General features: G+C 47.0%; 1 protein-coding gene across 1 annotated transcript in view; it reads left to right on the top strand.

Annotated features, from left to right (window-relative positions):
- The window catches only part of HYDIN (HYDIN axonemal central pair apparatus protein), a 171,943-nt gene that overhangs the window by 43,078 nt on the left and 115,082 nt on the right, over nucleotides 1–13,783 (top strand). The window contains exon 9 of the mRNA XM_026107399.2: nucleotides 9,607–9,706. Within this exon, the coding sequence (XP_025963184.2) occupies nucleotides 9,607–9,706 (100 nt within the window). The remainder of the gene's footprint in view (nucleotides 1–9,606; nucleotides 9,707–13,783) is intronic.

Below are 13,783 nucleotides of genomic sequence, written 5' to 3'. Positions count from 1 at the left end.
CTTTGCCCACGCAGACGGCTTAACCTGCTCCTGAAATGCATTAAGGCGACTGCTCTCCAGAGGCCTGACTGCCCACAGTATTGAGTCCTGGTACTCTGTATCATCATGTAGGGCCATAAAGCATAGCCAGGCCTCAAGTCTTGAGTGGAAACCTTTCCTAACTGGCTATGTTAATGTTACACAATTTCCTACAGGGTTGAATGCGAGTGAATTCCTATGCGAGTCTCTCCTCTTCTGTCTTGTCCAGCCTTATCAAGCTCCCAGCTTCACATCCACAGTTCTGCTCATGTCTTTCTTTTTTTTCCCATGGCCTATCATTGTCTTTACATAAATTAATAAGTGTATATTCTTTTTTATCAAATATGTAACTTAAAAATTCACTGTCCCCAACTTCCATAACCTCCTCTCTCGTGATGGCCCCATAACCTTTTTGGCAGACACCCTTCTTACATTGCCATGTACATCTGCTGAGGAGGTCCCCGAAGCTGGGGGGCCAAACCTTCTGGCTGAAGGTAGTGGGTACTCTCTGTTTCCTGCCTGTCACCTGCGACCTCTAAAAGCACCACATAGAAATAAACCCTTCTAACAAGTGACTAGAGGGAAGGTGTGTTAATGTTAACTAAGTCAGAAAAAAATCTCAGAACAAATTGCTCCCAGAGGTTAGGAAGCTGATGGAGGATGGTAGTCAACAAATTGCTCCCAGAGGTTAGGAAGCTGATGGAGGATGGTAGTCCTGGAAACTTTCTCTGGGCGTGGCAGCTTTGCGGGGTTTGGACAGAAGCTTTGCAGTGAAGTGGACTGCTAGATGAGACCAGCACATCTGTCGGTGTTTTCAGGTGTTGCTGTCTGTAGAAGGTGCAGCAGAACACTTCGGTCTGTACAGGGTTAACTTGCTGATGAAAATCATAAAAAAGGAGAAAAGGCAATGATTTCAGAATTACCATGTGACCATAAACATTCTGAGCAGCCTTCCAAGCCTGTGGGAAACAGGCTGTTATGCAACTCTGACTTTCTGAGTGCATCTCAAATTTGGTTTAATTTATTTCTGCAAATAGACATGCTAAGTCAGCAGAAGCAGCTGTGATAGAAGCCCAGGTGGCTACCATAGGACAAAGTCCTTGCTTTTTACTGCATCCCTCCCAACACAGTTCAGTTGTGAATCACATTGCAAACGTGTGGGCGCTGACTCCTTGGAAATGGACACCAGAGGAAAAGGAGGACAAGGATTTGCTACCATTGCACTGTCCTTGACAAGTCATCACTGTCCTGTCATTGCCTTGCAGTGATTCTTAAGTGTCATGTGTTAACTCTGAGTTGATGGAGGTGGTCTTCAGGATTTCCAGATTGTGAAACTGCTGCTATTTTGATTGCAAGGGGGCCCTAGAGGTAACAACGTTGTCTGTGTTTCTGTAAATCTCCACCTCAGTCTGGAGAACTAAGTGATATGCTTATTGATGCTCATCCAAACAAGAGGTTACTACAGAGCACTTCAGTTTTTGGCAGAAGACACCATCTCCATGGGGAGCAATGGACCATCCCACAACTCAGTGTGACTTCAGTTATTTATGGAAGGAGGCAGATGTTGGCTTTGGTACTGCCTTTCTCATGATGAGCATCCTGAACTAGCAGATACACTTTGGGCATCATTTCTGTACTTCCATTGCCAGCTTTGTCTTTGCTTTATGTATGCTTTGAATAGTGATCTCCTTTCTCTGGATCACCTTCTTGCTCTGCAAAAGAGAAAGCAGAGGATTTGGCCAACAGGCAGTGGTGCCTAATTTTTCAAGAGCAGTTTTTTCTTTTTCAGGCTGGTGGAGAACTGGCAGACTCTCAGTATTTAGGCTGAGAGAGAGAAAATGGGTGTACAGGTGTCTAAGGCTGGGCTCTTGCATTGAGATTACTTTTGGACCTGAGAGTCGTGCTGCATGCCATCCCCTCCCATATCTCATTGCTTCACACTGTAGCAAAGCCAGTGTGCAACGGCTGCACAGTGTCTGTGCTATATTGTCATACAGCCCCCCTCTGTATTTTATGCCACCTGCCAGTTGTAGCCTGTCTGAGGCTGACATTAAGCCAGCAGTGTTGCAGTATCATGTTTACCACACTGCATGTTTTATATCTCTCCTGATTAATATCCACGGTAGCTTTCCATGCTCTGACTCAACTGTCGTCCTGTAGAGAACATGCCAGCCCAGGCAGACCAGTCACTCCAGAGGTGGCTCGAGGCTCATACACATGTAGCAGCTACCTGGAAAGGGTGGGTAATAATGAAGTATATCCTTGTAACCAGCAGTTCTCATTTTCCTGCAGGGTAGCAGGAATGTAAGGAACCTCTTCAACAGCCTATTTTAATTTCCCAGGAGAAATAACTCAATATTTTCTAGTTTTATAGTCTGACATACAGCAATAATGATAGGGAAAAATGACAAAAATGACCCAGAATAGATATCTGTTTTCTTAAAAGAATTTGGTTTGATCATGGAGTAGTAGAATAAAGCATAACTGATTATTTCTTCTTGCTCTTCACCTTTGGAGTCCAACTGTTTGGCTTACAAGTTCACTGACAGTACAGGCAAGTTTTCTGTGTACATACTGCCAAAAGTTTCCCTGCAAATACACAGAATCCTGTAGAACACTGATTTCATAGCAGGAGCTCAAGGGACTGAGTCTACTAGGTACTGGTGCAGGTTTGCTTGTGAAAGGATATGAGTGCAAGACTCCAGCAATAATGCTGCATTAGAATTATTCCAGAGAGCTATGCAGATGTATATAAAAGTATGAGTTATAGTGCTAGTCCTTAGGCTTGTTTCCTCTGGTGTCTTAGGAAAATCTCATCTGATTGCACTGTGGGATCCAGCAGCACCTCAGGTTTATGGAGATAGGTCCCTTATCAGGATCTTGGTGCGTCACTGAGTGGCTTCCTGGAGCTTGGCAAGAAATCATCCCTGGCAAAAAAAAAATCATCCACAGCAAAGGGTGTTGTGTGTTGATTCTCATCTATTTAGGCTTTAAAAGAAGAAACGACGTGTGTCCAAATCTCTAGGCTCCCTCGCACGCTGATTAATTATACAGTGCACAGACAGATCCCAGCAACGTTGCAGCAGTCACTCTGCTCTCAGTGGTGTTGAGCAAATCACCCCATCAGGAACTTAGCCAGTCAGAATAATGCCTGCGGAGACTCATTTCCACTCCTTTGCTGTTTGGAGATGTAAATTTGCAGTGTTCTCCCAGTGTCTCTGAAGATATATTTTGGGGTACAGGGGGAGGTCACCATTTTGATGTTCAGTTTGGGATATTTTGGGCCAAGAGGCTGGATCAAATGCTGGAGTCTGAGCCCACCCAGATAAATGCCCTGCCAGCACTGACCCAGCTCCAGTCTTCCTCCTGCTAGCAGCAGCGATGCAGGGATGGGATGAGGCCAGGACGGTTAGAGCCTCCTGTGTCATGAGCAACATCTCATCTCCCAGTGGAGACCAGCAGGCAGCCAGAGCAGATTGCAAAGCCTTGATATCCCTGTCCTGCCTTCTGTGCCGCCTTGTCTCTAAGTAGAGAGTAGAGGTAGCCTTGAACAGCGAGTCAGTTAAGGCTGGGAAAACAGTAGTGAGGGGCTTGTCTTCCTTTAGGAGCTGCTTTCCAAAAGCTTCCTGCACAAATGAAGATGCCAGAGTTTTTCTTTCCAGGACCAGACCTGAGATGTCCTACTAGGTGCAAGACCTGGCACCCAGTGGGACTCGGGGTATCTCTGCTGGCTCTGCGGTCTGGCTACCAGGTGCCTATTACAGATGCGTACAGACTGCTGAGGGCAGAGGTTAGACAAAAACAAGGATTAAGTGAGGACAGTGTTCCCAGAGTGGTGGGATAAAGGAAATTAAATTGTGATTGCACAAGGCAGTTCCTCTTTTTAGTATGGCTCCTGTTTTCCCCACTTAGATGTATTTATCCTGTTCACGGCAGGAGAAAATGACTTCAGGGAACAGGATGAGTGTAGGCAACGTTGTCCCAAATCCCAAACCAAACTGGATGGGATTCCTCCAAGGGGTAGCTCTTGTTATCAAGCTCGGTGTCTGCACAGAGAGCGACTCTGCAAGCACAGCCCGGAGCACTTGCAGAGGCTGCTTTCCAGGCCACACGGGACACCGCGTACCCCTGCACTCCGGGGGCTTTTACACCGTTCCGGTGATGAGGCAGTTGGATGCACAGCCAGGCAGTCTGGGGCTGCCCACAGGCGTTTCCACAAGCAGTGTGGGAGGTGCCATGGAGGTGGGCATGTCTGGAAGCCTACTGTGCAAGCGGATGTCCCAGGATTGCCCCTTCGGAGTGGGATAGATGTATCTATGGCTCTGTAAATCAGCTCAGAACAAGGGTAAGAGAACAAAGTTTGAGGGAGGACGATTTGAAGTCTGTTTTTAAAAAGAAGCAGTGTTGTAGCTAGAGCTGGTTTGACTTTACATCTGTTTTAAGGTGTCTCTAGATATATTGAACTGAAAGTACCTACAGTCAGTAGGTAATAAAGCATTAAGATGTTTAGATGGAAATGAGTCACAAGGTCAACACTGGTTAAGTGCTGAAGGATCATGAATACAAATTAGCTCTCAGGAAGGCTATCAGAAAGGTGTTCCTGCTGGAGCTCCTGCAGTACAGGGAGCTTTGTCATCACCTGGGAAGGCTTGGGAAAGGCTTACAGAAAGCTTGTTGAAGTGTTTGCATCCTCAACAGGATACGGAGTGGGTGAAAAGGAAAGAGCCAGGCATGCTGGGGAACAGGAGCTTCAAAAGGTGCATTTGTGGGGAGGGTGCGAGGAGCAATAGAGCTTTGCACGGGAGCACAGGGACTGGCAGCACTGAATGCTCGTGAGTGTTAGCTCAATCCCCTGACGTCTGCTTGTGGCTTGCTCTCCCCTGGCCTCGGAGATGCGTAGGCGTCCAGAGTTAGATGTTGCCTGTTTTCTCTCATGTCGGCCTTTCCCTGTCCTGGGAGTCCCTTGCTCGTGCCTGCTTTTCTCTTCAGCCAAGGCCAAGAGTCCTTTCACTCAGGGCAGCTGCTTGGAGGACTGGCCTGTTGTGGCCCTCGGAGGAGCCAAGGCTGGGTGCCCAGAGCTCGCCCTGTCTCCTCCTTCCGCAGAGCACTCCTGTGCCGCCTGCCTTAGGAGACACCGTGCAGTCCAGCGGAGCCAGGACCATGCACAGGCACCTTGCCTGGCCCTGCCGAGGCCTGCTGAATTTGGACTAGAAAACATTTTTACAGTGCCGTGGGCAGGAGGGGTATCCTTACCGCCCACCTTTAACGCAAAAATCGGGTGTCTCAGGAGTCCCCACATATCTCCAGTTCTGCTTGAGTTGGTGGAGACCCTGTGCTGTTCAGCTCCTGCATTCAAGGGATGCTAGCCCACGGCTCCCTGTCGGTGATTCAACATTAAGTATTTTAGCAGTGTGACTACCCCACATCTTTCTCAAATGCTTAGGTGTTCAGGCCTTTGAGATTTAGCCCTTATTCTTTGTATACGTTGGGACCTCCTTTGGGAAACCAGGGCTGTCAGCCCTGCCTCAGAGGAGCTCCTGGAAGGTGGTGGGCTGCTCTGGGAGGAGCGGTGGAAGTACCACAGTGGTGTGGATAGATTCCCACTGTGGGCGAAAGCCTTGCTGTGCCTCACTTTCTGTAGAATTTGCCTATATATATATATATATATATATATATATATATATAATGAAGCTCTCTTTTTATTAATCCCTCCCTGCTGTAGTTGCAATGTCTCCCTGTACACGTTCACTGCTGTAGCCAGGATTGTTCCTGTGCAAGTTGGGTTAGTTCACACATGCAGAGTGCGAGTCTGAGCTGCTTACTAGAGCTGGCTCCCTGCCAACAGTGGGGACCGGGTCCGTTTGCCCACTGAAGCCCGTTCACACGAAGCTGAAGCAATGACCGAAGGAGGACAGTTGATCTGAGTGCAGCTCATGGTGTGTGCTGTCATGAACTGCCTCCCACCGCTGCTTGTGCCTTCTGGCTCCACACCCCATTCGTGGGTCCCTGTGCCATCGAGTCTGTCCCCATTGCTGCCTCTGTGATGCATTGCTGTTACTTCGCTCCAGAACAGTAGGCAAAGATCACTGTGTCAGTCATATTTCTATCACAGATGTGCTGGCCTTGGAGTTCATCGAATGCCAAAGTCAGCTAAACTCACTCAGCTGTAAAACTGCGCTGTTGTTAGCAGATACATATTCATCAGGCCGACGGTTCTTTTTAATTTTCTCCCTTTACTGCTTAGGTTTGTTTTTGCTTATGAATTGTATTACACTTGCTTCCATTAACAGGAGATGTATCGCCTCTGTCAGCCTTTGAGTAATAACCAAACTGCCCCAAGTGGTCCACAGGGCCCATATGTCTGATTGCGGTGCATAAATAGACCAGTGAGTACCATCAGTGCAGAATCCAGAAGAAGTGAGCAACAAAAGAGTACTCTGTTAGGTAGCTGATCTGAAAAGCTGGTTCTGCTCCGTTACACTTAAAGGAGCTCGTCTTCTGGCTTCGACGGAAGGAAGAATGTGCTCTAAATGTCCCAGGCATGATTTGGCTTGGTGAAGCTGTCCTCTATCCAGCTATAAACCCTACTTTAGGGTGGCCAGTTTTGGACTAAAGACCAGATGATATCAAACCTTACTCTGCTTTTTCAGATATATTCCAAAGATTTGCAAGGAATAATACAGTCCCAGCAAATCTGGTGCTCAATTTATGGTAGACATTGTCTGACAGCCAGTCCAAACTCTAAGCTGTGTGCCTCCAAGTCATCTGGCTGTGCGCAGCCCTCGTAATTCTGACTGCAGAACCACAGTCAAATCCAGGAACAGTTGGAGTCTCATTGGTGTAAGTGAAACTACAGACTAGTTTCATTTTGTCATAGAAATTACAATTTTGTGATGGAGAGGATGGATAGACTCTGATGTCCGATGCCTGTCCTTGAGTGCTCTCACATAAGGCATTCAGTGTTGCCGATCAGCCTACACTGTGAATTGAAACGTTTCTGTGAAGTTTTGAAGGATCAATCTTAAGAAATCAAGAGTAAGTGCAAAAAATAGCATTGCTCATGTTTTTATCCTGTAGATAAGTATAATAAGAACAGTTCAGGGGATCAGACCAAAAGCTGGGTAATGTATTTTGGTTATAAGGCTCAAGACATGCCATGCTTCTCTGCTTTAGACCTCTCCATAAGATGAAGACCTCGGGCCTCGTCATCACTCTGATCTAAGCAGTGTTTTGGTAATGCTTCCTCCTCAGTGTGGCAACAGCTGAGTTTTTGTGCAGCTGATGGTGCTCTTAAGCCAGGCAAAATGCCCTTTGCCATTCAGGGACTGCACGAGTGGTCTCCGCAGTGCTCTGGGCAGAGGTTGGCAGCACCAGACGGGGTCAAACGTTACCCCTGGGCTGCTCAGTCCATACAGCACCCTTTAAGGAGAAACTCACAAAGCTGGTGAGCTGAGATGTGCATTCGGCTACAGACGGTAGGCTTGAAGCAAACAAAATCAGCTGCGTAGTGCTTCCCCCGCCTCCCCGGGGACAGTCTGCCTGGGGTGAGATGACTGAATTCATTCCGTTAAACACACAGCGAGCAGCTGGGTGATGAGCACTGGTGAGTTATTAGACTCTGATTAGCTAAGCCAGGGAAATCTATCATCTGACTGCCTCTTCTCGGTGGCTTGTCTTAGATAAGCTCCAGGCATCATAACCAAGCTTATGTTGTTCCGAGCCCCCAGAATATTTGTACTGCCATAAATCTAAGGTAACTCTATGGATGCTCAGGAGTCCATGCTGCATCCCTGTGGGACCCAAAGGCTCTCTAATAGGCAAGTGTGGTGGTTGTGGCTTGCAGGCTGATGCCCCCCAAATCGTGCCGTATGCTTCCTCAGGCAAGTGCGTTGGGATATAATAATGCTTCATCTTCGTGCAGTGCTTGCTGGATAGAAACCTATAGCACGAAGCACATTTGATCTGGCAAATATATTTGCTCTAGGTTATGAGAAGGATCCAAGTGACTTATGGTTTCAGACTTTCCTTATTATTGTGATGGTGATGGTTTGTCAGTGTTTGGAATAGGTTTTTTTTCCAAGCCTGTTCTTTCCTCTCTGTTCTGTTCACTCCAAACAGACTGCGCATTAGGGAATTATTTGGAGCAGCAGCCCCATAACTCACTGTGTCATAGTTCTTCAATTTTTGTTGGGACTGTCCTCTGAGCTGTAAGTGTGAAGTCAATGGGAGGTACTATAGTTATTTAATATTTATACTGCAGGAGTGCCGGAGGCTCCAGTCAGTTCAAGATGCTTTTGGACAAAGTACTAGGGATACCCTGCAGCGAGCAGAATCAGGCCTTACTCTGTTGGTAGAAAAATAACTTGGTATATTCTTTGTCCCTTTCTGTAAGATAAATTTTTCATTTCTCCTGGAGTATTATTACAGTTGTCAGAGGTGCATATATTTATGTCAATAAATGCATGAACAGCCATTTGTAATGTTAGGACATGAGTCAGATGCCTGTAGAAGTGGGGCTGAGGGGATGTAAGGGGTGCCTTTATTTACCAGTTTAACATAGTTGGAAGAAATGAATGAATGCCTTTACCAGCTAGGGATGTCTGCTAAAATGCACAGCAAGGCTTGGGTGCAGGTGAGCTGTGGGTTGCCTGGGATGGAGAGTACCAGCACCAGGACCTGGGCATTGACCGGAGAGCTCTGCTCCTCTGGGAGCAGAGGAGAGGGAGAAGACTCCAAGGAAGCAGCTGTAGCGTGGCCCGGACTTAAATCTCTGAATAAGAGCATGACAAAGAGGAGAGCTTTTCTAGCTGAGTTTTGGCTGAAGGTGTGGAGCTGTGAGCAGACCCCATCTCTTCTTGCTTGATCCTGTGTTCAGGGAAACAGTAGGCATCTTGTGGAGGTAAACAGGGATATATCAGACTCTCGACTCCTTTCTCAGATCTTGTATCAACTGGAGGAACCTGTGTGTTGGCTCGTGGCTGAGGGCAGAAGCAACCATCAGCAGGAAGGAGTCGGTTCTTCATCGATTCCCAGGCAGGAGGGCTTGTTCCGTTACGTGCCAAGTGCCTTTGACTCACCTGTGTACCACATAATATGCATGCATGTATGTATATACACACATGCACATACAGGTGAAGTGTATGAGAGGTAGCATATTCTTAAGAAAGAATGGAAAAATCCATTTGATTGTTAATTCTCTCCCGATCTGAGTTAAAAGTGTTCACATAGCCGTAGAGATATGAGGATGTAAGGGAAGTTTTGCAGGAGAGAGGGTACATTTTCTTCTTTAGACCAGCTGGTACCACTGGTGAAAGTTGACCTAGTTGATCTGCTGGAGTGTAAACCAGCTTGTTTGCTTCCAGTTATAACCCTGGTTTAGCAAAAGGCCTCTGCCCAGTACTAGTAAAGGTAAGGGATTGAGAAGAGTTTCTTGCAGCTGTTCTCAAACTCTCCTATAAATTTTACTGACAAATGTTCACTTGCTCCTTGCTCTTCGTGGACACTGTAAATATAGGCCACAAGGCTGTGGCTGAAAACATGAAATGTAACATTTGAAGATAAACGTTTTCTTGTCCCCTTCTGTTTTAGGAGGGAGACGTCTGGCCAAATTCTACAGCTGAAATTAATGTGATCTTTAAACCTCGAGAAGCCAGAGTCTATCAACAAACTGTCTACTGTGACATCTCAGGTACAGCTCCCTTCTCCCTCTCTTCTTATCCACTGTGATGATGAGACACAAAAGGAGTCTTCCAGCCCCCTCAGCTCTCGTGTTATTGCTAGGGAGTGCCAATGGTTAGCAAGGCTGTGCTGGGACACATCTGCTGTATCCGTAATTTCCGGATAACTCGCTATCCAAGGCGTCAGGGCCCAGGATGCCTGGTTTCCAAGCTTGGATCATTGACCCCAGAATAGCTAAGGCGATGAAGGGATGAGCTTTCATGCCATGGGTTTGCTAGCTTTTGTTCTGCTGTGACGTATTTGTAAAGGACAAAGAACCACACAGCAGAACGGCTTTAGCAGAACAGCACTAAACCCCTACAGACCATTTACGCCTAAGATGAGTCTTTATTACGGGGATGCATAATCAGATTCTTGAGGCAGTAGAAGCAGAGTGTTGCAAATGTTCTCCCTGGCTCTGGATCACCTCCTGCTACCCAGGTGCTGCCTGGCTAACGTGGCTGAGCATTGCTGAGCCCCCACCCCCTGCCAGCACAGTGCTGCTTTCCCTGCATGGGAATTGTCACCTTGTGGCTCTAAGCCTATGGTTCATCCAGGTAACTGTGCGCAGAGCTTGCTGTACTCAGCAGAGTGAAAACCATCCCTGGAAACTGTAGTCCAAGCCATCCGTGCTAGGCAAGCTTTATGCCTGTCCTGTCTGACGGAAGTGCTGTCACAACTTCTGCTGGGAGCAATTATTCATTCACCCAAATATACCACCTTTGCCCTTACAGAGGTGATCGTTTTGCTGTGCTAGCATGGGGTGGAGAATGCTTGCACCAGGCTGTGTGGTTTGTGTTACTGTGCCCTTCCTCTCAGGCTCCAGGCCTTTCCTACACGGTGCTTTTTAAGGTATTTTCTGAGAGTGAGAGCTCACCAGCAGACGTCCATCCAGAGAATACTGTGGGTTTCCCCATATTCCCACCCCATCTAAAAGGAAGATATGTGAAACCCATGGTCCTCTAGCATCCAGGCTCCTGTTTTGGAGGGTGGTGGAATCACTAACAAGGCTGCTTTGTTGCCTTCCTTAGTGCTCCAAGCTGACGGATACAAATGTCATGAAACAGCTTTTTATTTATACAGTAATTGCATAGGGTTTACTTGGCAAATGCCACATGCAGTAATTACACAGGGCTTGTGTTAACAAACTGTCTTCCTGCCCACCAGCTGCAGTTAGAGCTGGGGAACGCAAGGCTGTGTTTGAAAAGTTCTTCCCGAGGGATTCCTCCCTCAGTGCTGTTGTGCTCCTAGGTCTGAGGTTCTTGCTCTGGTGACGGGGGCATCCATCAGTTTGCTACAAGGGTCCCCTGGGGTTGCGCTAGGAGGACTTTGTGTCACAGGGAAACTGGAAGGCGACTTGCATGCAAGTCTTGAGCCAGTCTGGGAGACAGGGGAACAGAACTGGGCAAACCGTCTGCATTTGGTAAGAGGAGGTCACTCTCTAAAGGCCCAGACTGGCCCTCGGGAGAACTTAGCTCCATTCCATGCTCTTCTACCGGATCCTTGAGGGGACCTCAGGGATCTCATTTAAATTGTGAGGCTACCCCATCCCTTATAAAATAGAGCTGATCTTGTGTATTGTCAGGGTGGAGACTGTCACAGTCAGAGTCAAGGTCCCTTGGTGCAAAAAGTTTAAGTAAAAATAACGATCCTTAATTAGGGCGTTAATTAATTTTGCTGCTTGATTCCTCCAAGAAGTGTGACTGCATTCCTCATGCTTCTTGCATGCCAGTCACAAATCCCTTTGGCGCGCGATTTGCAGAGGGCCCGTGTGCCCCTTGCTGGGGGTATTTGTGAGCTTTGCTGCAGGAGGCCCCGATGCAGCACCATGGATTGTGCAGCTGGATCTTCTCCCGCCCCCACAGGAAAGGGGCTTTGCTGGCCTCTACTTTTTTGCAGGTGCCTCTGCAAATTGCTTAGCAGATGCTTCTGGATCAGGTGATTTACTGAGCTAATCAGCACTGTACAACTTGCAAATCTGGCAGTTAAGGAGAGAAGTGATTTGAAATTTGCTCTTGGCAAATATTTAAGCTCAGAATGAACTTTCCTAGTTATTCATGCAAATAAAACTGTGGCTCCTGAGTGCTGGAAGAAAGCATACAAGAGGGTGGGGGTCAGTCACCTAAAATTCATTTTTAAGTTTGTCTGACTATACTCAGAAATGTTTCTCCTTTTCGCATCAACTCTACGTGACAGATTTCCAAATCCTGGCCCTTAGGGAGGTGTATAGTTAGAAGTGCAGTAATTACTCCTCCTATTCAGTTATGTCCAGTGTCTTCTAGAAAGCCATTCTAAGCCACTCTCACCTGCCTGGGCCATGCCATCAGTGTTGGATTGTTGTAGCTAGAGAGACAAAATCCCAAGTGACATTCACTCCTTTACGTTGCGACAGGACTGTACTGGCAGTGTAAAACTCTGGGTGTCTGTTTAGTGACATGGTTAAATGAGAATCATGTTCAAAACCAGTCAGAAAACATGGGGATGTTCTGTGAACAGGAAGCCAGGTGTCAGAAAGCAGTGAAAGTTAAGTGACGTTCAAAGTCCTTGGCTGTTGTGCCATTTACACCACCAAGTATTTGAAAGCAAGGAGGCAACTGTAGGAAAAGTAGTGCCAATTCATACACCCTGTGTCACACGCGCAGCTATTGTTCCTACTTGGATCCAAATTCTGACTCCAGTGCTGGGTGTGGATTTGGGATGGGGGGCAAGCAGGGGGCTGTAGCCCCTCCATGCCCTTGCTATGGTTCGTGCTGGTCTGTGTGCTTCAGGCCACATGCTGCAGTGAGAAAATCGCAGGACCACAGCTCATGCCTACGCAGGCCTTGGGCAAAAGCTGAATGCACCTGCAAGCCCCAGCTCCTAGCAAAGAGGAGGAGGACGCACTCTCGTTTGGTCTCCTCTCAGCTCTCCTAAGTGATCCTGCCTGTAGCATAGTCTGTTCCTTCTCCTTTGGGAAAAGCCCACTTTGAGGCTCAGCTGGAAAGAGGAAGAGCAAAATTTCTGGGGTTACCAGGATCAACGTAGGGTAGAAAGGAAGGTTTCTTTGGACTTTCAAGAGAGATTGAGGACATGCTCCAGAAGGACAAGAATTGCCACTGATTTGTTTGGTTGCATTGGCGGTGGGACGAGTCTCTCATACTGGTCTGCGCATTTAAGCTTTACAGTGTGATCATAGGCAAAAGCTTGTCCCTTGGAAGTCTCTGCCAGTTCCCAAGAGCATTGGTGGTTTACACCTAGGGTTCTTTCTAATGAAAATGAAACCACATGTGATCCAAGATGGAAACGTCTTTTGACAGTGAGCACCGATACTGCCTCTTCTGCAGTATCCATGAAATAGAAATACATAGCCCTCCAATTAATAGCCAAACTGTAAAATATAACCCTCATCCCTGCTATCAGCCAGACTTTGGCTGTATCTGCTTAAATGTTGAATGTAACAAAAGCTCCATACCAATTATTTCCTGGCTTTGGATGCTATCAAACATGGCTGTGAGATCAAAAAGTCAATAATCATTGAAACGGGCTCAGGATATTCCAGGAGAGCTTTTCAAGTTGCAATACAGTCACCATGTTATCATATCTGGGTCCTTCCTTCCCATAGGAAGCCATTTAGGTATTCTGAATAACTGTGCAGAAGTTTTTTTTTTAAGGCAACCATTTAATTCCTAATCTTTAATAAATGGTATCACACAAAAGAAGCTTGTGGAACAGAGGAATATTTTTGCACAAAAGCTACAGTGAAGATTATATACAATTTTGGGGCTTTCGTCTCCCTCTCGTGCTACTCCCTTCCCATGCAGAACAGAATGAGATGGCAGAGAGACCCAATCCCAAACTTGGGCTAGGATTCAGGCACTTTGGGCTGCTCCAGTGGTTCAGAACAGCCTTCAGACTAAAAGACCTGGCATTGGGTGATCTTAGCAGCCTTACAGGAGAAAATCAGCATCTTAGAGTTTGGCTATGAACCTGGGTTCTCACGGTTACCTTTGCGTAAGGGATATGCGTATAAGCAGCACGTGTGCCCTGTTATCTGACTGTCAGTAATGAA

This window comes from Dromaius novaehollandiae, chromosome 13, assembly GCF_036370855.1.
Source record: "Dromaius novaehollandiae isolate bDroNov1 chromosome 13, bDroNov1.hap1, whole genome shotgun sequence".
NCBI lineage: Eukaryota > Metazoa > Chordata > Aves > Casuariiformes > Dromaiidae > Dromaius > Dromaius novaehollandiae.
The sequence above is the reverse complement of the archived record's forward strand: the minus strand, read 5'-3'. Positions and strand labels throughout refer to the sequence as shown.